The sequence below is a fragment of the Phaenicophaeus curvirostris genome, chromosome 19 (genome assembly GCF_032191515.1).
Source record: "Phaenicophaeus curvirostris isolate KB17595 chromosome 19, BPBGC_Pcur_1.0, whole genome shotgun sequence".
Lineage (NCBI taxonomy): Eukaryota > Metazoa > Chordata > Aves > Cuculiformes > Cuculidae > Phaenicophaeus > Phaenicophaeus curvirostris.
Genome location: NC_091410.1, coordinates 8,734,243 through 8,760,097, shown reverse-complemented (window position 1 = coordinate 8,760,097; position 25,855 = coordinate 8,734,243). Strand labels below are relative to the sequence as shown.

General features: G+C 42.7%; 1 protein-coding gene across 3 annotated transcripts in view; it reads right to left on the bottom strand.

Moving 5' to 3' along the window:
• The window catches only part of RPTOR (regulatory associated protein of MTOR complex 1), a 147,573-nt gene that overhangs the window by 65,957 nt on the left and 55,761 nt on the right, over window positions 1–25,855 (bottom strand). For all 3 annotated transcript variants that reach the window (XM_069872897.1, XM_069872899.1, XM_069872900.1), the window contains exons 8-11: window positions 15,717–15,817; window positions 14,636–14,780; window positions 4,865–4,940; window positions 2,424–2,525 (exon numbers count right to left, since the gene is read on the bottom strand). In XM_069872897.1, the coding sequence (XP_069728998.1) occupies window positions 2,424–2,525; window positions 4,865–4,940; window positions 14,636–14,780; window positions 15,717–15,817 (424 nt within the window). The remainder of the gene's footprint in view (window positions 1–2,423; window positions 2,526–4,864; window positions 4,941–14,635; window positions 14,781–15,716; window positions 15,818–25,855) is intronic.

Below are 25,855 nucleotides of genomic sequence, written 5' to 3'. Positions count from 1 at the left end.
GGAAGCTGGGGTAGGGCTGAAACAACAGACAGGAATGTGTTCGGTGCAGGGTGCTTACACAGACATGGGAGGGATACGGATTTCACGATGCTGCTATTATCTGACCTTCAGAAAATAACAAGTAAATCCACAAAATTCTGTTGTAGCTGGTAAAAAAATGGATGTAATTGAAATGGAAGGTACAAAGTCACATCTCAACACTGCTAGCATCTCACAAGAACCTTAAACCAAGACAAATTGTGTCTTGTTTTAAAAGCTCCATTTCATTATTTTCAAAACAAAAAAAAAAGCCATCATTCTGTCTCAGGTTTTAATATTCCCACTTCCCAAACTGATTTACACAATAACCTGAAGCCAAAACTGACACAAATTCTAGAGACTGGATGAGGACTCGGTGGGGAGGGATGTGTCTATGCACAATTTATGAACCTTTAGTGAAATTCTGTAACTCCTACACTGTGCCACTACAAGCACAGTGCTGTGCCACGTCCCTCCCTGACATCTGTCCATCACTATTCCTACATGGAAGACAGAGAATGACCACACAGTTTAGCGATTAACCAGCACACGAGGATAATTTAGAAGTAACAGTCCACGTTTTAGCGGGAATCTCCTGACAAATACAGGAAGGAAGAAGGGGACCGTGGTTGATAGGAATGGTTGGACTCGATGATCCTGGAGGTCTTTTCCAACCTAGTGATTCTATGATTCTGATTCTGTGACTGCAGCAGCGGTTGCCCCAGGGGCTGCTGTGGAGTCAGCGCTACTCTTGCCCATCTGTGCTAGAGATCGACTGGCAGGAGGCACCTTCACAAGGATCAAGCATCTGCTACTCAGGCTCATTCAGGATGTGTGTGCTCCTTCTCTGTGCTGACTTCCCTCTTCTCTGCACCAGGAAGCCACCTGTGTCTGATCTGTCCTACGCACAGCAAGAATTCAAAACGGAAAGCAACTTCTTGAGGTCAATAAAAAGCCATTTACAAAGAAGCGTTTCCCTGTCCTTGACAAATCCAAGCTTTGCATGGCTGGCATCATGGCCCTGACACTCAAAACATTTTCTCTCCCCGGGGGCATATCTAAAATGGGAAAACAGAATCAGCCTTTCTTCAGCTACAGCAGTGTAGTCTAAAGCACTCCCACGGGGTCAAGGCAAACAGACACTCCAAAGGGGGCTGAAATGCCCTTCCTTCCCTCTCTTCATCAGCTGGTCTCTGATTCAAAGTATCTCAAGCCTGTTATCAAGCAATTCATACAATTAATATGCTTTAATTATAAGAATAATTAAGTTGTTCTAGCTCATTTTTGCTTCAGGAAGGAAAGCAGGTTCCTTCGCCAGGTGACTTCTCCATTCCACTGCAAGGTTAAGCTACCTGCAGAGCCCTCTGGTGCCAAAAAATTCACTAGAAAGCAGCAAAGTTGGTAGTAGGACAGCAGTTTGCCTTCTCCCAATGCAGTGACAGAGACAAACCATACATCTCTGTATCCAACTGATCTCTCAAGGCTTAGAAGGCTCAGGGAAATTACAATTTAGTCTTACAGAGATTGATGGTGCTGTCAGTCACAAAACAAGCTGGTAGCTAACAGTGGGAAGGTGAGTCTTCTCACATTTAGCAAAAGAAATCATGTATTTCTGTACAGGTGACTGGAACCACGTTCCTTTAAACAGAAAGGTTTTTGCTGCCTGGTAGAGAAAAGACCACAGCTACCTTAATGAGGGTTTATCTTTCTGTCAGTTCAAACTCTTGGGGAAGAGAGGGCAAGAGAAGATGACAATTGTAGCATATGCCTTGACAGAAAACACTATTTGAAATGACGTGCTCTGTTTCTCCTAGATTTATTTCTCCTTTATACATATGAACTTTGTCTAGACTGAACAAATGCCTACCAGGACGCTACATTCCTTCCAGGCACGGTCTTCAGAGACTTGTTGCTATGTTCCTGCAGCAAAATTTCAGCATCACATTAAAAGGAACACTTCCCAGCCTGTACCAGACAGATAAAGAAACCCTTTCCAAACTATTTACACTGCAGTAACTTCCACTTTCTGAAAACAGAGAGAAGATAAAGTCTTTGCCTGACAGAGCTGGCATATAAGAGGAGAAAACAACAAAGATGTGCTACTCTGAGAAGAACTCTTGCTACCTGAGAGCAAAAGAGGCAGCAGAGCCCGAGACTGCTGAAGCTGCAAATGGACTATAGCAGGAAGCTCTGCTCAACAGAGAGCGAAGGCATGAGTGGTAGAGAAGCACTTTGTCTTCATCTACACAGGTCTAGCAAGCATGCCATCAGCTCTCATTAATCCTGAAGGAGCCCACATAATTTACGCACCCAAAGCCCATCTGGTTGACAGTACAACAGGCAGGGAGAGACACACACAAACACCTGGGTGGTGCCAAGCCCAAGTCCCTGGCCCAGCTGCTCACCTGTAGGACAATGGGGAGCTGCTCCGGGGGGTTGCGGTTCTCCACGCCCATGGTCAGCCACACTTGGAAAGCCGTCAGCTGCTCCGCAAAGAAGGGACTGTGCTGTTGGAGCAAGAACAGGAACACAACTTGGGGTTAAAAAAACAAGATGAAGTGAAGGTTTTGGCACCTATATGCTCACACAGTTTATTGTTCCCTAACTGTCCTTTTCAATTGGCAAATGTCTGTTTGAGGTTTCTTTTATACATTAAAGTTTTCCAAAAGCTGACAGATAAAATTCGCTTTAAATATGCTGGCATTCTCTACTGTGTGTTCTTGAAGAAAGGAGAAGGAAAGAACAAAGAAACAGCAAAATATACCACAAAAGGTCTTAGGGGAACCTGGTCAATCTTTTCCACTTGAGAAGCAGACAGGACAGCAGCGGATTTATCTGCTCTGCAAAAGTAGTTTCATTCCTGCAGCAGCACACAGTGCTGCCTCTACCCAGTCCACAGTGAATGCAATCCACCAGCAACAAAAAATAAGCCCATCAATGGCTCAGACTCCCCAGGCTGCCATAAACCTCTCCTACAAACAGGTGGCCATTCAGATGTGCTGGCTTGGGCGCTAAGAAGGCTGCTGCCTATTTATCTGTTTTTTAATTCAAGCCTTTTATTCAGTCATCCATCACTTCTGACACCTGCAACGCAGTAGAAGGACTTCACATGGGCAAACAAAAATCAGAAAATTTACTGAAGACATCAAATCCACTAATTGAACTAGAGATACGCTGGTAGAGTGAGCAAATAAGCATAAAAATAACATGCAGAGTGCTACAGCGTTTAACAGATTTTACATTACTATTGGAGATGTGAGGGGTGGGTGAACTCCCATGAGCTGATACTTATCAGTCATACTTACTACTTAGAACATACAATCATGTTATTTTTACAAAATGTATCTGAATGGCATCCAGGAAATCTAAAGGATAATAGCTCCTATCATCCCTAGACATAAAGGAATCTGGTTTAAGGGACAGCAAATAAAAGTACAGAAAATACCGCATACTTTGAAAGACAGGCTGTAACTGCAGTCTCACTCTAACAAGAGGTGAGCGTTTGGGGGCACCACACTGCCTGATGGCATGGGAAGTTTCCTTGTTGAGAGCTGACATTCTGCAGCACATTGTACGTCCCTGGAGCCTGCTCAAGTGTGCAGAGCTGCTCTCATCTCCTAACGCCAGTGGTGACTGGCCAGCAATGTGGCACCAATTCCCCAGAGCGCTCCGCTCCGCACTGCGCAATCGGACAGTCCTCGGGCACATCTGCTTCCTTCACCGCAGCAGCACTTGAAGAACCATCTATCTTCTGCTATCTATCCCCGAGTACATGGCACATGCCAGGTATGAGAAAGTACTGACCAGAGCACACGGCAGCTTCCAGTTAGAAATCATAGAATCACCAGGTTGGAAGAGACCCACCGGATCATCGAGTCCAACCATTCCTATCAAACACTAAACAGGCTCTTCTCCATCAGGTTATCACATTTTTCAGGTTTGAGTAGGAAAGAGCACCAAGAGAATACGCAGAAGTCAGACACACGTGGTTTATACCGTGCAGCTGAAACAAAACAGCCCTGAAGAGATTATCGATTGCTTTACCCAGGGCCAGACTGGAATCTCAAGCCACAGCAGCCAACATAGCCGGGCAACGGATAGCAGCAGGTAATCCTGTGACTCACCCAGGCATTTGACATCCCAGACACGGATTGCCGCTTCTGCCAGCCTAGTTATGAAACAGGATGACTAACCTCGGAACACAACACCCCTTGCACTGAACAATTCCTCCTAGGATTACTGCTGGCCACCAGCAGCTAACCTTCTCCAAAACACAACACTTCCTGCCAGGCATAAATCAAGAGATTTTGAGGGCAAAACGTTGATTAGAACAGAAGGAATAGATCAGAGGTGACAACTGTCTGTCTGCTCTATTTGTCACAGCACAGAGCTAAGCCACTTCCCCTCCCTCTCAGACTGACAGCCCAGTTCCACACTCCTCCTGCAGGTGCCTCAGAGAGACACAGAATCATAGAACTGTTAAGGTTGGAAAAGACCTCCAAGATCATCCAGTCCAACCATCAGCCTAACGCTAACACTGTTAGCCAACACCAAGTGCTTGAATATTCTAAGACTTGGGTCTTGGGCATCATTCCTACAGGTCAGAGTTTCTTCCTTGTCAACAGGCATGGGCTGAATCAGACATCTCAGGTAGTAGTGAGTAGCTTATATCTGATTTCAAATCTATTTCTCTAAGGGATGTGAGTAAACATTTACAATTTTCCTAGAATATAAACCCTTAAACTGCAGCAATTCAAAACCTAACAAGCACAAGTGATGCACTGAATTGAGATCAAATAACGGATTAAACCGGGCACACAACATTTCAAGATGTTATCCAACTTACCCTAAAGGCAGTTCCCTCCTCTATAATTGTAGGTAATTGGGAAAGGCAAATATCAACCGCAAGGTCCCACGCTTGCCTAGAGAAAAAGGTGAGAGAGGAAAGAGAAGTCATTACAAGTTATCCATAAGTAATAGCAAGGTACATTTAAATTCTGATCACACAAGTATGTGGACACAGCAGCGTTGTCTGACTGGCTTAGAAATGCTTGCTATTCCCTTTTTTAAAAAAAGTTTAACACAATAAAATCATTCAGAAAAACAGCAAGAAGGTCAAGTCCAGCATTGTATCAGGCTGAGCAACAAAACATGAGCAAGGTGGCACGATCCCCAGCCAAGGATCACAGAAACTGCTAACAGGAGGAAGTCAGAGTGAATTTAATTCTTACTATATACCTGTCCTCATGCAAAAACAGATGACTTTTTTTTAAAACTAGACAAATGAACTCGGTTCTGGGTCAGCTCCAGCCCCGGCTCCCTCAGCACACACCTCTGTATGCATCCAAATCGTCACTGCTCTGTATTCAAGTCACACCAGCTCAGGGAGATGCAGTCCTGCTGACAAGGCCTCCAACTCACAATTCATGGATAGACCCACACCACCACCCTAATTCTCCTGTTCTGCATCCTTGACATTGGTACCATGTCATCACCACGCAGCGCTGATGAAAGGAATCCGGTCTCTGTTCATCTCACCCCATGGTGGGTTTTGCGTGGAAGCCTTGTGTACGAAGATGGGTTCTACATGAATCACCCCAAGGATGGTGGGATATACACTGAGAAAAATACTTCAAGATTTCAGTTTTTACACTTATCTACTACACTAATTAATGACTGGAGCATCGGGATCTACAATATTTTACTGTTACAGTTGTAACAGCACATAACTTATGTACAGCAGCCAAGGAACCTGTTGTGGCTGACTCAGTGCAAACAAAACGCGTTTACGGTCTGCCTCAAAATGCTCCCAAACTAAGAAACAACTGACCTAAAATAAATGCATGTGGTCTCCAAAGCTCCTAAAACACCTCTAAAAGAGTAAAACAGTTACGTTTCAACCCAGAACCCCCTACACTATCCATGGACATGCCATGCATTTTTCATTCTAACATATGAATTTCTGCACTTTGAAAGGCTGGCGAGTTAAGCCACCACCCGCTGGGCTTCTTACACAAAAGAAATTAATTCACTCTCGAGACACATTTGCTCTTCCGTGGCTTGTGGCCATTGCGTGTTCACATCAATAGGCTAAGCAATTTTTCTTCTCCTAGGAACGTTTGCAGACATAAGGCCATAGGTGATAATCAATACAGTGTATTTTAGTTACCTGCTCTAATAAGTTCTTAAATCACCATGTTTTGAGTCAAACAAAGCCTTCCATTAGAACAACTGCCAAGCAAAATCTATCCCATTAACTGGCAGCTGTTCTCAACCAAAACCAATCTTTCCAATTAGGTGGAAAAATCAGCTATAAGGTTCTTGCATTTTTTTCTATGGATTCAAGCGATGGAGCTTGTCTCAGTTGCCCCAGACCTCGTCCCTCTGCTTCACAGCACTCACCTCCCACTTGACAATACGCTGCCAATATAATTAAGAGATAATCAAGAGATAATCAAAGCACAGGCAATGAATGCTTCCCACATGCTCAATAAAGACCCATGCTGGAGAAAAAGTGTTTACGCAGAGCTGATGAGAGAGATCTTTATTCCTGATTGAGGCAGAGGCGAAGTCAACTGGTGAGAATCTAAACACAGTTTTACTTCAAGCAAAGAATGAATATTTCTGACTTGCAGGTTTCTTGGAGGAATGGGCAATACCACTTAAAGAAATTCTCTCAGACATCAGAAGATGTCAACACACAGCGCCTTTGAGCTAAGTTTGACTTCGCAGGAGAAAAATGGTTTACAGATCAGAGACAACTGGTCTTATTTTGGCTGCCTATAAAAGGATTCTGTGTAGGTCATTGTACTGCAGAGGCACAGAACTAAGATGCTGAGCTCCTCAAAGTCATTTTAGGTAAGAAGCACTAATACCACTATAAAAACGTCCAAAGCAGCCCTGCAAGGTCAAATCTCAAAGGTTTTAAGTGTTATCAGAAAGAACAAACAAAAAAATTTAAAAGAGATTTTAGTAGATTAAAACAAAATCTCTTTTTATGCTTCTAAAAACAGATCATTAAAAATCAATGTAGCCACATAGCCAATGTTACTCAATCTCTTAAAAGAGTAACCACCAACACAACATCTTAATGCTACTGCTCATCACAATCTAGAGAGCTGCTGATTCACACCAGCTTCGTAAGGGACCCTGATCAATTCAATCGCTTAAGTGATTCCCCAGCTTTCCAGATTGACCTAACATGGCACCTCTGCTCTCTCTGCAGGCACCAGAAAACCTCCTACTCAATGAGACACCTGAACCAACAGCAGCTGTGCCTTAAGTAAAACTTCACCACTTCTAACTACTCTAACGGCTACAGGTTTCGTGTGAGATGCTAGGTTGCACAACTCATGAATGAGCTGCCACGTGGCTAACTCACTGCCCTGGCAAAATAGACAATGGCATTAAACAAGCATCACAATAATTAAAAGATTCAAAGCCACAAATGAATGGTGAAGGATTAATGCCACAGAAAAACATAAGGGGAAAAGTACTTGTAACCATCATGGTGAAAATAACGGCTACTGGTGGGGAGGAGGAACAGTGATTGACTGTTTTAATATGCCCAAAGAACTAGAAAGGTGGGCTGTTTGTAGATATGCTCACTGAACTAATATTACACTTCAGCATACAAACAAGAGATAAATTAGGGAGCAGCAGGGGAACGAAGATGGGTGGTGTTGCATCCTGGAAATGATTTATGAAAGCCAAGCCAAGACTTTGCTACCTCTCTCCCTTCCATGAGGAGACAGCTGTTTGCAAAGTGCTTTGGAAGATTTGTTTTCACTGCATTAGGTACAAAAAGAGACAGGTAATATGCATTGCTCCCTCCTCCTTCCTTCTTGCACTCTTCCAATAACCCCAGACCTCTTGCTGCCACAAGATGACACGATGATACATCCACTGGGCGACAGCCAACTGAAACATCACAGTGTTTCACTTTCACTACATTAAGCTACTGAAGAATGTGTTAATGAGGTTTTTTATACCATGCTGTCCTAATTGCTCTCATGTACAACAAATCAATAGAACATTTGCACCAGAACAGAAGACATCTCCTTGTTGCACACACCAGTTAAGCTAGAAGCTACCATACACTTCACGTAAGGTTCTATACCCATTCCTGTTACATCTCCTCCAAAAGAGCAATAAAAAAAAGCAATCCACAGAGTGATAGAAGTCCAAAGGATTCCCATCACACAGCACCTATGAGGAGGTGGCTGTTTCCATGTGGCCCAAACGCAAGGTGGATGAGGCAGTAACCGAGAGGACCTGGAAAGAGGCACCACAGGAGGCAGAGCTCAAGTTACCCATGAGCCCTCACACCACAAGTTCAAAAGCTTTTTTAATGCAACCAACCACACAACATGGTTACACTTACCCTTACTCTTGCCTGAGCCCTGGCAACTTGAACAGTATCACATCTAAAAAAGGCAAAAGCCTTTTACACTGCTCCATGCTACATCATCAAGCAATAATATTAAAGAAAGGGGTCAAACTCGCAGACTTAAGCTGAAAGATGGCAGATTTAGATGAGATATTAGGAGGAAATGTTTTCCTGTGAGGGTGGTGAGGCACTGGCCCAGGCTGCCCAGAGAGGCAGTAGATGCCCCATCCCTGGAGCTGTTCGAGGTCAGGCTGGATAGGGCTTTGAACAACCTGACCTGAGGGATAGCGTCTCTGTTCATGGCAGGGGGGTGAAACTGGATGAGCATCAAGGTCCCTTCTGACCCAAACCATTCTGTGATTCTATGACTTTCAACTGTGTTAGCATGGGGGACTCTCTAGGTTCAGCTCCTAAGAAAACATAACTTAAGTCTCGTGCATCTCCCAGACAGATTTCAGAATAATGGTATATTAAATCCTCTCCTTAGTTGGAAGATTGACTCAGTTAAAACACTGGCAAGAAAGTGCTTTTGTTTATCCAAAAGAAGCAAAGCAATGCAGCACGCCCAGGGGAACAGTCTGCAAAGAAAACAAACCCACAGTGCCCTGTATCTCTGCCTGCACTGATCAATCAGTTCAGCAAGGCACTCAACATCATCCCAGCAAAGGATCCAGCATTCCAGAACATATGAAAATTAAAATTGAAAAGGCATCGCTCCTCCATCATTCCATAATAAAAATTAAATAGGGACAGAGTTCCTCTGAATTTCTTCATTAACTCTCTTCTCCTGTGAAAGAAATACTCATATATTTCTTTATATTTTAGTTTCACTGTTTCCCAGCCCTTCAGCACAAAGTCCCCATTCACACACCCTCCAGGCTCCATCTATCTCCCAGCTCAGTCCAATACCAGTTTCATTGCAGTACAACTGTTTAACCTTTTAATAATTTAACATGAACTCATCCAGCTGCCTTTACTTTGTTTCCCGGAGGTGCTGCAAAGTTTGGAGTTTTAAGCAAAGAACAGAAGGCTGAGAGCTCCAGCTTTACTCAACGACTGCTCCATTGTGCAAATCCATGAAGTGTTCAGCAGAGGAAGCACACCGTAATGCTTTAACAGCATAAATGGAACTAAGTTAGGGATACGTGTTAGTCTTTCATCAGCCACATGTACCATATTAACCAGCAGATCATGAAGGCAGCTATTCTTACACTCAAATTTTCTGGGCTGAGTCAATGTCTAATGTTTTCAATTCCGACATTACATTTTTTTTTCAATAATGTATTATTGGTGCCTTTTAACATTCTTTCTCCTGGGAACAGTTTGTATTATACTGCAACACTCTTAATATTAGTGAAAATGAGCATTTCTTACTGGGACAGTCATGCTGAGGAGCAACTAAAGAGAAGCTGAAGCCATCTGTAGTCTTGGGGCTCAGGCACCAGGGTATCTGCTTGTTTGGAACACTATTCCTGGAACTGTTAAACATTTCAGCCTTACATTGGACAAGATTTTTCATGTTTGTTTTTTTTATTCTGCAAGTATAATTCGAGCACATACATTGTTTGATTGGATTTTTTTCAGCCTAAATTCATCTGCTTCACAGCAATGCCATGAACTCCCATACTTGCTTTAGAGCATCTATTTTTTAAAATATTTACAATTATTAAAACCTTCTTTCTTCTACCAATGCACTCCCTGCTCCAGCCACCACTTCAAGCACGTGCTTTGCTATTTTTTGTCCCAGATTTTTCTCCATTAAACTATTTCTAGTCCATTAATGGATCTTGGAGATGTTAAGACTGACACATAAACACAAAAAAAATCTGGTTAAATCAATGGTGTAATCTGAATTAATCCACTCCTTCAAATGTCAAAGAGTTCCAAATACCCTTTTAAACATGCACTTTCTTCTTGCTGAGATGCTAAGCCTTTCTGTTTACCTAAACGAGACTCATTTCTTTGAGAAATCGGTGAGCAGACCTGCATCCGTTCTGCAACACTCTCACAATGTTCAACGACTCTGGCTCCTCTCTTACCTGTAATTGAGTCGCTGTATTATGGGTTTCTTTCCAGCTGGAATTTCAAGCTTATTTTGTTTGCAGTGTGTTATGACTTTCTTTCAACTAGAATTTCACGGTCGGTGCATACGCTATTGCAATATTCCTATTATAGACAAATCATAGCTCTTCCAAAGCATAATTAAGGTACTTTGGTTTTAATATATGACCTATGTAAGGAAATATTTCCAAACACATTATTAGGTCTTTTCAAAGGCCATGAATATAACTTGCTGGCAACAGCAGTAATGTATAAACCATAATCCATCACAACGGAGATCAAGATGCTGACAGAGCATCAGGCCTCCTATTCTTACTGCACAATAGATGGAACAACTCTCGAAGCTGAATAGCACAGCCAGTCAATCAATACATATTAATATTAATACTTGTATTACAGTAGTGCCGGCAGCAGCCAAGAACCTACAGTGCAAAGCACCGCACAAATCCAAACAAACAGGCTGTGCCTGGAAGCAGGTAAAACAGAAAGTCAACAGAAGTAAGAAAGACACTAAGGAATGAAGTGATATGTCAGAGCCCACCAAACAGGGCAAGGTCAGAGAGATCAGAGATCAGCTCTAAATACAGTGCACTTCTTGGTGAAATAAAATCATTGACAGCTTGGGGGCCAAATCTTCCTTCAAAAATAAATTTTCACTTTTCCTTAATCATTCAGGTAAAAAGGATAATTATCAGAAGAGGTTAACAGTGATCTCCCAAATGACTTGACTAGAACAACTATTTAATAGGTCAAAATTTTAAAAAGTTGTTTTCTAAAGGACTAAACCAAGAGCAACAGCAGCTCATACCTCCAGCAACCTCAGTGCTTCAATTGCAATCCTGCCAGAGTCTCAAATCATGAGATATTTGTGTTTGATATGGGGAAAATTATCAACAAGCAGAGACAAAGGGAAGCAGAAGGATAAAGAACAAATGGTTCAGATTGGATGCCTGAAAAGGGGCAGTCATCGTTATTCATGGAGTAAACTGATGCTGAAATCACGTGTAAGGAGCGTTTTGCAGCATCTGCCCAGCCCTGGCAGGCTTGCAGCCAGCTGCACGCTGCCAGGCTCGCTCAGCCCCTCTACAGCTTCAGCAACGCAGCTTCGGCAGAAGCAGCAGAGTGAAAAGCAGGAACAGCGTGCTCAGACCTCAGGTGCCCATCTGCGTTGGTGATGCAGGAGCTCTTTCTGCTCTTTCTCCTCTCATTGACTGTGAGGTGTGCCCAGTAAGAGTCGCAAAGCGGGTGCACAGCACCACACACACAATTTCACAGCTGCTGCTGCGATGAGGAGGGAGATCAGGGCACTGTAGATGAAGTTCAGAAGTGATGGTGTCCGTGTTGCTGCAGTCAGTGAGACACTGACTTTTACTTACACCTTTTCTCTGAAAGATGGTGCAAAAAAGTACTGACATACAACAGCAGTTTGGTTCTCCAGTCAGCCTTCTGCTGAGATGATATCTGCATGCAGATCCCACTTTCAGTCACTATCTCAGCTGTGAGTGTTCAGAACGGCTTGTGTCTGTGACAGCAGAGAAACATGGTACTCTTATAGCTCCCTTGTAAACAGAGAAGCAAAGCCCAGGAAGCCAAATGAGCATCCAGAGGATAATGGGAGAGAAGAATACATGTGTATGTGCACTGGAGAAGCTAAAATATCACCCTACCACTTTGGCTGCAAGCAATAAACCCAAACAGGAATCAAGAACACACAGCCAGCACACACAGGATCCCAGTGCAAGGTGAGGCCTCAACACAACACAGATAACCCCAAATCACACAAGAGGAGAGCAGAGCATGAGTGGCAGGGAAGTCTCCTAAAGCCTGAAGTCAGGTCCTTGAGGAGCACTGGCCGCTATACATCACAGCCACCACGTGCGTTCACTGTGCTCTTCTAACATCGCCTGAGAGAACCGTCGAGGTTCTTGCTCACCAACCCCAAGACCAAATCGCTGCTGATGGCACAACCAGGATGTGCTCCCCAAAACATCGTCCAACAGGCTGGGCAGGAAAGCTGTGAGAAGTCTCACTAAAACAGCAACCAGCCAACACTTGCTGCAACACCCACCATGCATCAATGTGGACGTAGATTTAACGTGACCATCAAATTATGTCGTTCAAAGTTTCTGTTCTTCTCCTTTTTGGCCAACTCCCTGCCCTCCAGTCACACTACCTCATTTATCTAAACAGCAAAATGGGTTTGGAGGTTTCAGATCAGGGATCCATTGGAAAATTTTTGAATGAAAGGTGAGAAATAAGTGCAGATGATTATTTTTAGAAAATATTTAAGCGAGCCCTAAATTAGTTTCTAAATCTGTCTGTACTAGAAGTTCATAATAATGAACTGAGCCGCCTCTGACAAAAGTGGAATTTTCCCCTTTGTGAGATTTGCTTTAAGCTGCATGCGTTCTGGAGGACGCAAAGCGTGTCAAGGGATTCACTGCTCGCTTGTGTTCTACTTTGCTAGTGTTTGGGATTCACAAGGAAAAAAGTCTTGTGTATGACTTTTCTTAAGGAATTTCTTCTTCTGGTAAATCCAACCCTGCCATTATCCTGTGGTATGGCCTGAATGGCTTTACAAAGGTATTTATAGCACCATTTTGCACCAGGAGAACTACAGTTCAAGTAAAGAAAAGAACATGTTTCTAGAATCCACCACACTACCATGGCAGGTCTGTGAGAGATATGAAAGGGATCCAGGTTCTCCTGGTTTAATTCCTGCGGTTCAGTACCTGGATCGCAACACCAACTCCAGGTCAAGTCACACTCCCGCAGGAAACCAGAAATATTGGCTTTTAATACACTGGCAATAAGAATGAATTATATTCCCAAAAGGAAAAGGAAATAGAGGTTTTTAATGTGCTGGCACTTACTCAAGAAATTTACTGTTTCAATTTCAAAATTTCTGAAAAAAAGTGTTCTGCTCTACCACAACTGGAAAGAGAGAGCTCTGCGGCTGAAACCCTGCTGCATCCAGATGTGCAACATGAGCTGAAAGACACCATAGGAAATCTGGTGGTTTGTTCTACTCTCCACTTACACCTCAGCCCCTCACGTGACACAACAATAAAGTAACTCGCCGTATTTACAAATGTCTAAAATAATTTTCCTCAGAAGTTGCTAATCCAGAGCACTTAAAAACGTTGTTTGCCATGGACCAACACACAGTATATTTAGGCTGCCCAATTGTTAATAATTCCATCCGAGGTCTCCCCTATTGCCTCCATGCTTTATATTTCCAGCAAAAGCCTCCTCAATGACAGCCTGCACGTGCAAACACTATCCGGGATCTCTGTTGTCACCTTGCCTCCATTTCTCAGAGAAACCAGGCCATGTAATTTGAAGTTGGTGATGCTGCTGTCAGCTTTACACTGATCATCATCGATTCATATCTCCTCAGCATTTGTTTTCCTCTGCAATTTTATGAAGGAAACTTATCAGAGGGATTTTGAAAATGCCAGCAAATTTAGCCTCCTCAGCCCCGTCCACCTGTCATTTTATGAGCCTTTTAGCCAGTTACCCAGTTATCGTTCTCTGCTGTAGGAACTACATTAGCTTGGCTGCACCAGTTGGTACTTAGCCAAATTTCGTGCTCTTCTATTCTTGGTCACACCGAATTAAAAAAAAGAAATCAAGCATTTTTTATGACTGTTATTATTATTATTATTAGCCATGGGACATTTGTTTGATAGACAAAAACAACATTTAAGAGCTTCTCGATAACTGTGCCGCTTTCATTTCCATTAATCACCTAAAAGTAGATGAACTCTGTGGCAAAAAAATTCTCCTTCTCCAAGAATGCAAGTTAAGAACTGTTCCCTCAGGCCCTCTGCTCTCCACAGTCACAGGTGACTCGCTTTACTTTATGAAAATGAAGGTAGTAGAGGCTCAATTTCTTTTCTGTTTGGAGTGAAAGATCACAGGGCTGAACTGAAGCTTCTGTATGGCAGATTTGCATTATAATTATGTATGCACAGAGAAGAAATACATTTGGAGATGGGTATTATGCTACCACATGCCATTTTGGTTTTGATCCACTGACTTAATCAGTAAAGCATTGTGTAGATGTAAGTAGTAACGATCTTTCATGGCCACAGCACCTGAAATCTCCTTAAGGCATCAGTCCGCAGGCTTTGTGGCGAGGGTAACCTGTTGGCTGTGACTTACCACATCGCGTGCATGTACGTCGGAGGTAGACGAGGGCTGCTAACAGGGGTGCAGTTGTACGATCTCATAATTCTTTCTGCCAAGAGAAAGTTACGGAATAAACTGGCCACGAGGAGGTCCTGACGGAAGAGTTTCTGGAAAAGATCTGCCAAGAGAGTGCATGAATTACTAGATGCATATCTTCGTAACTCGAGTACCTTGGGTAATATGCAAAAGCCATTTAAACATAAAAATATGTTAATATTTTATTCCAGTAATGAGGGATCTACAACAGGTTTGCCGTGTCATGACATGAAAACTGTTACATAGAAACCTGCCCTCTGATTTCCCTTAAAACATTGCAGTTACTCTCCATTAACAAAATTAAATACTTTCTACCTCAGGCTCTTTTTTGCCTTTTCTGGATATAAAATTCCCCTTTTGGTGATTTACTTAAACTCAGCCTGAGTAAGTTTTTGGAAAGTACTGAGGGAGAAAAGGAGCTGTGGGTACTATTTAATCAAGAACTATATACCCATTAATGGCAGTTTAATATGCTCTTGAGAAGCCAAAATGTATCCTAAAAGACAGCAAATGTGCTGTCTTCTACAAAAGCAAAGGAGAATTTATTTTGTGCCAGGTTTTAGAAAGAGCACAGTTGGAAAATTTTTTACAGATTTGGCCACCCATGCTCCAGAAGAACCAATTCAAAGCAGAGCAGAGGTAAAGAAACAGGATGAAGTTACACATGGGATTCACAGGCTGTCTAACCAGCAAAGAGGAAAAAAAATCTTGCCTTATCATAAGGCTGGAGGAAAACAGGTTGCTTTTTACAAACACAATAAGAAAGGAAATTATTCAAGGTAAAGCAATCATGTTAGCACTAGAAAAAAAAAACCTCTCAGGTTTCTAATGATGGGTTGCTGAAATGCTTCTGCGAAAAAGAGCTAATTTTAATAAATTAACTGGCCTCACGATCCAGCCTGATTTTTCTTACAATATTAGGCTTTAATTTCTTCCTTATTTCAGTGTCTCACCTCTCGACTTTGATTAAGCAATGCCCACTTCTGATGAAAACTTGCTTCATCTGCCCAAGTCTTACCTCTAGGCAAGACATTCCACGCGATGGTGTCTGTGATAGCAGTGAAGATCCAATTCAGCTCTCCAAGGGGAGTTCTCCTGTCATTCAGTCTTCCAGGAATCCTACAAGTGGGAGAAAAAACCCAAGTATGTTTCCTATTAAAAACCACATTTTTTGAGACATGCAAGCTTCTAAGCCTCAATCAAAGCTCACAAAAGACAATACTTCCAGTGTGGTGGTAATCTACACATGCTTTGCGCAATTACTTCCTAATCTTACTCTTCTGTGTTATGACAGCACCTACAGGTCTAAAAAGTATAAAATAATAAACCAAACATATTTTCTTTCTATCTCCCCTAGGAGGATGAATTCCTTTCTTCTGAAGAGCCCGGACTGCCAGCACGGCAGGCGAGGGAAGCCAACAGCAGGCACTGTCACCGCTGCTGCAAACTGCTCTGCGACCCACAGCATCTCAGCATCTTCCTCCATCTGGCCAAGATGCAGTTTCAACTCTAAGAATACCAAAATCCTGTCAGCAACACATATCAGGAGTCCATTTGTGGTGCAATACGGTATAAAAATGCTGAGGAGTCCAATTGCTAATTTTATCAAATATTTTGAAGTAGAAAAAAGTGGCACTAATCAATATCGGGGACGGCAGCTTTCCAAACAGCGACCTACTCTCGTCCCAGCTCATATGCAGGATACGCATTGGAAGTGAGCAAAGGGTAGGAGTTGGGTTTTTTTTAAGATTATATTTTAGATAGGAGAAAATAACTCAAAGCATGCATAAGCTGAAATATTTGAACCCACACACCCTTCCTCAGCCAAGCAAAAGCAGAGGGCCAGCTAGTGAGCCTACTGGGATAATCCAGCTGCGTGTTACACGAGCGTTTAATGAATAAATTCCGTTAAGCGTACTCCCTTAAAGCCAGAGAATTATTACAGCACACACAGGCAATGTGGGACTGGAGCAACATTTTGGTTTGTCACAGAGAAGGTCTGTCTGTGACAGGACCTGAGCATGCACACACAGACACGTGTCAATATGTTCTGCCTATAAGATGACTCGCATTCAATAGAAGATTCTAAGAAATCCTGAGTTGTTAACCTCTCTCTGAAAGTCAGTGGTACCAGCACACAGGTCCCTTAAATCTCAGATTCTGAAGTTTTACCGTAGTGTGCTCACTATGTTTTTAACAGCGATATCTAAGACAAAAGGAACTCTCTGCTATAAAATTCCCATGTGGCATGAAAACTCATCAAGCAGTAAAAACAGAAACAACAAAAAACCCCCAATCTTCTCCAAAGAAACGCCAGTTCACTTAGGGAAGCCCTCAGCATTTCGGGATGGTACCAGACATGCAGCTGAGCATGGATTCTTGTCACAAGAAAGCTGCATGGCAGCACGTCTCAGACACAGGAGTGAGGAGCAGAGAGAGGTGATTTTGCCTTGTATCACTGAGACTGACATCAAGATGTTTTGCCAAGTGCTCACATTTTGACATTCATTTAAACTGCTTAAAAACAGGATATACAAAATAGAAAAGGTGCAGAAAAAGCTTAAAAAACCCCAAACTAGTGAATAAATGTCATCCAGTGAGAAACATCAGGTCATGCTATCGATCCTAGAGAAGAACAACTTGAACACTGTGGATAAACACCCACAAGAGGGAAAATTCTTGGTGCCAACAAATGCTTTCCACAAGTGGAGAAAGAAAGAAGAGCACTTGACCATTAAAAGAAAGGGAAGCAATTCAATCTTCACCTTCCAAAGGTTCACAGCACACACAGTTCAGAGGAACATGAGTTATTTGGCTCTTCGGAGGAGTAACCCAGTCACATTCTGTAGCCCAAGACACACAGGTCAGAGCAGAGAAACTAATGGTCTCCTCTGGGCTTCACATTTATTATTCTAAGCATCAACACACCAGAGGCAATGGCTTGACAGAAGCACAGTCAGGGACGAGGGAACAGCAATGTTCCACCAGGAATCTTGCCAGTCCATGTTCTAGGATCTTGCTTTTGGAGACTGAAAAAAAATCAGTCAAATTTATTTCATGCAGGAGCTGAGTGAGTATTTGCTCACCTGCAACACGCTGTAAGGGCCAAAGGAGCTACGGGACCAACAGGCAGTCTGTACTTTGTCACTCGGGGGACCAAACAACAGTTGCCTGCGACTCAAAACCAACCTATGTGCAATGCTACTTAAAGGAAGAAAAGTGGCTGCAAACTCTTCTTCAGTATCTCTCAGCTTCAACCTGCATCCTGAGCAACTAAATATTGTTTCTAATGCTTATCTGCTTCTCATAAAAACAAAAACAACTAAACCACAACCATCCGCCCACCTGTCACCACCAGACTTGGACCTGGGCTGTCCTACTAATACTCAGACATCAAACACACACAACCTGGCACCCTCAAGCACAGCTTTCTTCGCCTTGAGAAAGTATGCGAGATAGGATGGGGAGGTTTCAGAAACACGTACGCAACCCCGTAAGGATTTCAACCTAACAGCCCCCAGTTTCCCCTCTGTAACAAGTTTTCAAATATTAAAAGTCTCAAGATAAGCTACGTGAGCCAAGCGCTTTCTCTATGGCAACCTGTTCTGATCTGTACAGCAGGATCATTTCCATGCTGGTTCAGACGAAGCATATTCCCTTGTATAAATAATTTCTAAACCAGCTAGAAATTAACATCTTATAAAAAATTCCTGTCTGTCTTGATATCAGAGGAAAAATATACATCTCTGAAACGGTGTTTGTTAACTGATCCCCCAGAGCAAGCGGGGGAACACAAGGCCACACAACTGCTCTTAAGAGGATTTCACATAAATATTTGCATTGCAGAACACTCTCTGCAGCAAAACAGCAGTGTTTCCAAAGTCAGAATTTTATTAATTAGAATCCAAAATGATCCTTATGGAGATTTCCCAGCAAGCCAAATGCCAAGCTTAAACCATTTGATGGCCACTTTCAAGGCACTTTTCAGTGGGAACAGAAACAGGGTGTTTCACAGCAGAGTTGGAATCTTTATGCCAGATGGAGAGTTGAGCACACGGGTCATACGGAATTCTCTTTAATAAAGGCAGACTGCGAGCTGATAGGGGTCTTACTGACTGTTTTAATCAGGAACACAAGAAGTTGCTGTTCACAGCCCAACCTCAGAAGCTCCTTGTGACTTGAATAATCTTCTTGCTTGGGGGACAAGGTATGCTGATGGGTTTTTGTACGTAAAGACTAGAAATAACTGCTTATTAGTACAGGATAGGTTTTATTCTGGATTTTAAAATGCATTTGGTATTTTTCCACAATGTAACTGTCCTGTCTAAGACTGACTGCAAGATTCATAGACAACACAGACAGCTACGAGGGACTGCAGTCAAGAAGCAGAAATTAATAGGATGTCAATTCTGACACCTTACATAGCATCAGGCGAGTTCATTCTCTTTCTGCCTTCATGTATAGTCAAGGAAGACACTAATTTTATACCTGGCTCCAGCACTGTGAAGATTAATGCTGTTCAGTGCTTTGAAAACCTCTGCATTAGGTGTTAATGGCAAGGGCAGAGAGAGTGCAAGAAGGAAAGGCAACACATTTTCTAACTGCACTGAACGTTTCCAAGCTTCCCAGTTTTGAATCGGCACTGGAAAGAAGCCATTAGAAGGAAACGGCAGCAGGGCTGCTCTCCGTGCTGCACACAGGAACCCATCAGCATCGGAACAGTCAGCACTAAAATAGTAGATGAAAATAAACACAATGGATTTTCTGTGCTGAGGTGGGACTACTCAGACTCTCATCCCAGAAAGGACATTTTGTACTGCTCCAATGACAAGCTGAGTGATCCAAGGAAGGGATTTTTAGCACAGGATTACTCAATGACAGTTGATCTCAATCATCTTTGAGAATTAAAGTTTATCTTCCAAAGTCCACAGAACAGCGACTTAACTCTCAGAATGCATGCTATGACAGCGACAGCAAATGAGCCCACAATCAATTAAACACACCAGACAATTTCCATCCACATGCACCAAAACTCACAGGTACCAACATCCGTTTCCTCACACATCTATAAAGATTTATTTGAAATAATCAGTTACACTTTCTTGTTTTTTAAACACCGTCTCTACCTCTCCCATTAAGTAGAGGTCAATTCACTGCTGTTATTTTTGTAGAGTTCCACTACACAAATTTACTTACTGTCATTACCAGGTAAAATATTTGAGGCTGAGTATGTCCCCCTCGTGCACTGTGCTCTATCATATCCAACCTGTGGCTATAAACTAAAGCTTCTTTTAATTTCTAGGCACCTACATAACCAGAATGTCATGAGGCTCCAGAAAGTATTTTCCCCCACGAGGACTACTGCTGTCGTCTAGGTCTCACCTCTCCTGATGTCTTTCACATGACGCTTTGACAATCGGCGAGAGCCTCTGGCAGTAAGGACAGAGCAGATCTCATTTGTAAAAACTATTTCGGAGGGAGGGGAAGAAAAGGGAAAAAGGGCAGGCTGTCTCAGCTGCTGGCTGCAATTTAACATCTCCAGACTTGCAATTGCTTCTTCCATCACCCTCCTGACAGATGCCTTTACGGAGGCCTAAATCACAGCAGTCTATTGTGAGCAGTGAGGACTACAAAATGTCAGGGTCACTAAAGAGCTCGTGCTAGGTGTAACCATCAATGTCCTTGTCAGCAATTTAGCAAAATCCTATGAATCACTTTAATTACAGGAGAAGCATTTACTTCAAAGGATGTGAGGTTTTCCCTTCAGATGGGCTCCATCATCACCTCTAGTTTTGGAATATAATATACATAATGTCGGGATATGCAATATCAGAATTAGACTTCAGAAAACAAGATGCTTCGGCACTGATGCCTACCTGCAAGCATTGGCTGTAACGTTAGTTTAGGGAATGAAAATAACAGAAGTATATGCCTCTTTTCACACTTTCCAGAACAAAAGGGAAGGAGTACACCATGGAAAATGGTATGACCGCAATGGCAAAGGAATAAATGCTGTGGAAATCTCTTGCACTGGCAGGAGCTGCTTAGACAGGATCAACGCAGTTCATGTGCTCAAAGACAACGCATTCTCATGGTGCAATGACATAAATGATACAGGCACGCTGTGACTGAACCTCAGCAAACCACTCTAGAAAGACAAAACGTTTGAGCTTCTTAAATTATTTGTTCAAGAGCACTGTAAAGCTTTGTACACTCGTGTTCAACCCTGTCATCTTGGCGTATAAAGATATGAAAGAAGTGTTGCCATGAAAACCATCCTTTTTGAGTATGATTTTCACTTTGTATTTACAATAGGCTTCGCCTGCACTAGAAACAGATACCCTATAACAATGGTGATAAAATTAAATACTCCATTTCAATAAAACCAGATTTATTAAGGAAGAGAAACTTTTCACAATAACGTCTACAAAAGCAAAGTTTTTCTTCAACGCAAGCCCGACCAAGCTCCCCAGGCAGCGTGACCCAGCGACCCTGTTTCACTGTGGCTGATACCGCTTACTGAAAAACTGAAATACAGTCTAATGCCTTCCACTAAATTTCCCAGAATAAAATAAAGGGGCTGAAAGCTGCCTAACCTGGTTCCTAAGGCAAACTAAGAACTATGGTTTTCCTGCTATAAATAAAATAATAAATGTTTAAAACCCCAGGTTGCAGCACTTCAGAATTTGGACAGTCCAGAATAGTAGACAGTTCATGAAATATCTGCAAAGAGAACTTAACTTTTGGCAGATGCGGTGACATCAACCTGCTGCGGAGAGACCATGGTCCTGCCAACATCCAAGCTATCGTTCTGCCTTCAGCTGCCTTTAGTCACCAGCCCAAGAGGCAACAGTGTTCATCACTGCCCAGCCCAGCTGGAAGTAACAGGACTTTTCCTTTTAATCATAGAATAGCTTTGGTTGGAAGGGACCTCAAAGCCCATCCAGTTCCAGCGCCCTGCCATGGGCAGGGACTCCTCCCACTGGATGAGGCTTCTCAAAGCTCCATCCAACCTGGCCCTGAACACCTCCAGGGATGGGGCAGCCACCACTGCTCTGGGCAACCTGGGCCAGGGCCTCTGCACCCTCACAGGAAAACATTTCTTCACAATAAAATTTTCTCCATGTCAATCTCCCCTCTTTCAGCTCAAAACCCTTCCACCTCATCCTGTGGCTGCAATCCCTGATTACAAGCCCTTCCACAGCTTTCCTGGACCCCCTTTCAGATCCAGAAGGCTGCTATCAATCAAATGCCTTTTCCCACCTAGTTCTGAATCTTTCCAATTTCTGTCAAGCCCCAATACCAGCAGCTCTGGCAGGATTCCCTTGCACCAGGTAGGCAGTGTATTTTAGAAGGCAATACAGCATCTTGATGGAAACGCAATTTCAGTTTAGCATTTGGCTGCGTTTGCTAACCCAGCAATAATGATTTTGTTTATTTGAACACAAGCACAGTCATAAGATGGTTACCACACTCAGTTTTCAGACAAACCACCATTTCCTACGACTTTCCACACAACAAACCCTCTTCCAAGACTCATGCGCTCACTTCAAAACCTTAGCAAAATCTGCTGTTCACGATAAGCTCCCAGGGGAGAGTGCTAAAGTTCATTTTGCCTGGAGCAGTGACCGGGGAGCCAGAACCAGGGCGCACTCTGCATCCCTCGTTTACACAACGTGCTCAGTCTGACCTGCTACTGGAGTCATCCCAGCCTGGTCCTGGGTGATGTGAACCCTGGTCCCTCCTGCCACAACACACAGCACGCAAGCCTGGCAGAGGAAAAGGTACTAAAAGGGATCAGAGTAGCTGATATTTGCTACTGGGATCACCTGGGGAAAAAAATTATGATATTAACCAGCTGCTCTCCTTCAACTCATCAGCTAAGTTCTGAGGGCATGCACCAAAGGTAGTTGTTATATTACCGTATAATTTCTATATTTTCTCCAATTACATTACTTTTACTGTGTGATATCTTGGGGTTTTATTTTTCCTACTTAGTCTTTAAATTGGCTCCTGCTGAACCATTACTCATCAATAATCAATAGACATTAAAACATTAATGATTTCCAGTCTGTGTCATTCGACGATACTTGAAGTGGAAACAAAATTAATTTTAGTCTCAAATTTGTTATTTCTAGCGATTTTTATAAATGGCTTTTGGGCTGGTGAATGACAGCCGAGAGATGGGTGCTCTGCTCAGAACAGCAACAGCACACGCTGCAGCAAGATGAATTCCTCCCACCCTGCTGCTGCCTACGTGACTCAGCTGACATTCCAAACAGGTCCTTTCCCACAAAACCCTGGCAGCAAGGGACTGGGTTCCTTTCCAGCTGTGAAAGTGAACGGTGGCACCATAATCATGTAGTCATCTGAAAAGACAGCCTTGTAAAGCAGCCCCACCAGAGGCAGGAACAGCTCTCAGGTCACCGGGAGTTTTGTTTAGAGAATTCCCTCCCTCTGCAAAACAGACCCAAGGAAAGAATCCCAGGAAAGCAACACATCATTCTTCCTCTGCAAGGGATTTCAACAAAGCCCCTGCTCATTTCACTGGCAGCCACACAACAAGTTGTGCCAGGACAGAGGACAGGATGGCTTGTGATGAAGCAGAAAAGACCAACCAAGGCAGTAGGAACGCCTGACACTGACTCCACAGAGTCATAAGAAGTGGCAACCATAGGCTCATGAACCCCTAGCACTCCACCAACACAATTTCCCTTCAACCATAGGCTTACGAACTCCTAGCACTCCACCAACATAATTTCCCTTTCTTTTTTCTTTACCTTTAACTGTCTGGCTCCAGCAAAGATCTTTATTTCTAAACTAGGGATTATTTTGGCTTCGTCTCAGAAGATCTGTAATATAAATGCACACCATGATACACCACACGTTTATTCATCAGGATGCTGGCTTAGCCTAGATAATTAGAAATCTGAGCCCTTGAAAGAAGATGCAGACTCATTTAGTCTCCAAGTCTGCGGCTTAATTGCAATATAAACTCTTTTCTCAATTTTAAAGACAACTAAATTATAAATTACAATATACACACAGGCAATCCAGGAAGTATTCAAGGCCTATCTAGAGACTGTATTAAAAACCATGTGTTTGCTATAATTGATATATGTAGCAGATTAAGACAATGAGGTTTAAATATTTCATGTCCACAGGAACCTCCTTCTGGCACGCTTTCAATGAAGATAGCCTTCAAAGAATGCACGTGCACTGTGGCATTAACCAACAAGGATCATAAATATGGAAGAAAATTCCTTCTTTTTTTGCTACTAAACCACTATTTAAAGAGTATTCAACTCCCATCAGCACACTCAAGTGTTCAGGGAAGCTGATCCTTAAGCCACCTGACTCAGACCTTCACTGACCCTTGCCATATGTTCTTTGATTAGATACAGTCCTGCAGCAATATGTTAATTGCAATTAGCATAATATAGTCGTTGTTCTGGAACACATTCATCCAGTGGCCTGAGGTGAGCTCTGTCCATGCTGATGATGGTTCAAGGAAGAATTTCTGCTTACCTTTGCTGCCCAGTTGCCAGCGATGACCAAACCAATGTCCCCACTCAACAGCCAGGGAACTACACACCATTCTACACCAAATATCTTTTAATTTCAGGACCCACCTAACACAAAAACCCCTGCTACCACCCCTCTGGGGACACAATCGGAGCCAGGTTAACCCCTGGGCAGATTTCCTTCCTGTTCCTCATCTCCTTGAAACCAAAAGGAAAAAAAAACCAGCGCACTTTAAGCGCAGCTTTCAGAGAAAACTCTACCCAGTGGTGGACCTTTTCCTAGAGTGCTGCATCTCTGAAAGCCGTTCTAACCCTCCCTTTGATAGCTCCTTTCTCTATTACTTTAGTTGTAAATTGAAGAACTACTTTTATTTTTATAAGATTAGTGCCTCTGAAATATAGCTTTACAAGAATCACTGCTTAGCTCCCCCAGCTGAGATGAGATAGGATAATCAAATTTTCACACATAAAATTAGCATGATTAAATACCTAAGTACCACTGATGAGCCTGACCGTTCTAAAGTACGCATTGTGGAAGCTTTAGTAGCATTGAGAAGCATTTTTAACCTCATCTGAATGTAAAACATGCAAGTTAACATGGAATGATTTACTTAAGCAAAAACTCAACAAGAAGTTTTAGCTGATGCAATCTTACCCTCATTGCTTCTGCTATAACAGACAATTTGCTATTGGCAGCATGAGCGATGAATGATTGCTGCACTTCACTACACCATGCAGAAGCTTATTAAAAAACAAGGAAGTGTGATAATATATTTCTGTGAAGAATTCAGGCTTATCATCCAGATTCCTGTTCTCCGAACCCCTTTCAGGATGCTCTTCAGTTCTACAGTTTTCATTTTAGACAAAAGATGGTCACCTGGACTCTGGACATCCATGTGTCACAATTGTGAGTTCTAATTAATCCCAACAACCGTATTTCTAGAGTCAAAATTTCTCAGAAATCGAATGAATGATCTCTAATCGATTGGACTCGATGATCCGGTGGGTCTCTTCCAACCTGGTTATTCTATGATTCTACGATTCTAATTAAGCACTCCTAGACAGTTTGTGTGTGTATTAATGTTCCAAGAACAAGGCATCCAAAAAACAATTGGCAGGGCAACAAAACTGCACCCAGTGGCCGCACGCATCAACTGCTCTGTCTTTAAGAATACACTTTGCTTTTAAAAAAACCATTCTTATAAAGCAGTAATGACTACAGTGAACGACTGTTATTGCTTCAAAGTCTACCTTGTTTGTATAAACTGAAGCATAATTTGAGGAATAGTTCTCTTGGCTAATCAGTTTGCCTCAGCTGCCTGATAACCAGTAATTACACTCAATTATAGCTTGGATAAAAGGATTAAAACACGTTTCAGCAGCTTTAAGTCTGAAACATAACACCACAATCAGACAAAGAACAGTAGGACAGCAAGCAGCGAGGTGACAAATGTATTTTTGGATGTGTTTTTCTGTTCATCAGTCAGTTTTGGTGACAAAAGGGGTGTGATCAGTCTCAAAACCTACACTGAAACCAGCCACATGCACAGCTTCTCAGTGCTGGACCTCCAGGAACACGGCCACAACCTGTGTCTGCAGTTGCCACTTCTCTAGCTAGTCAGATACGACAGTA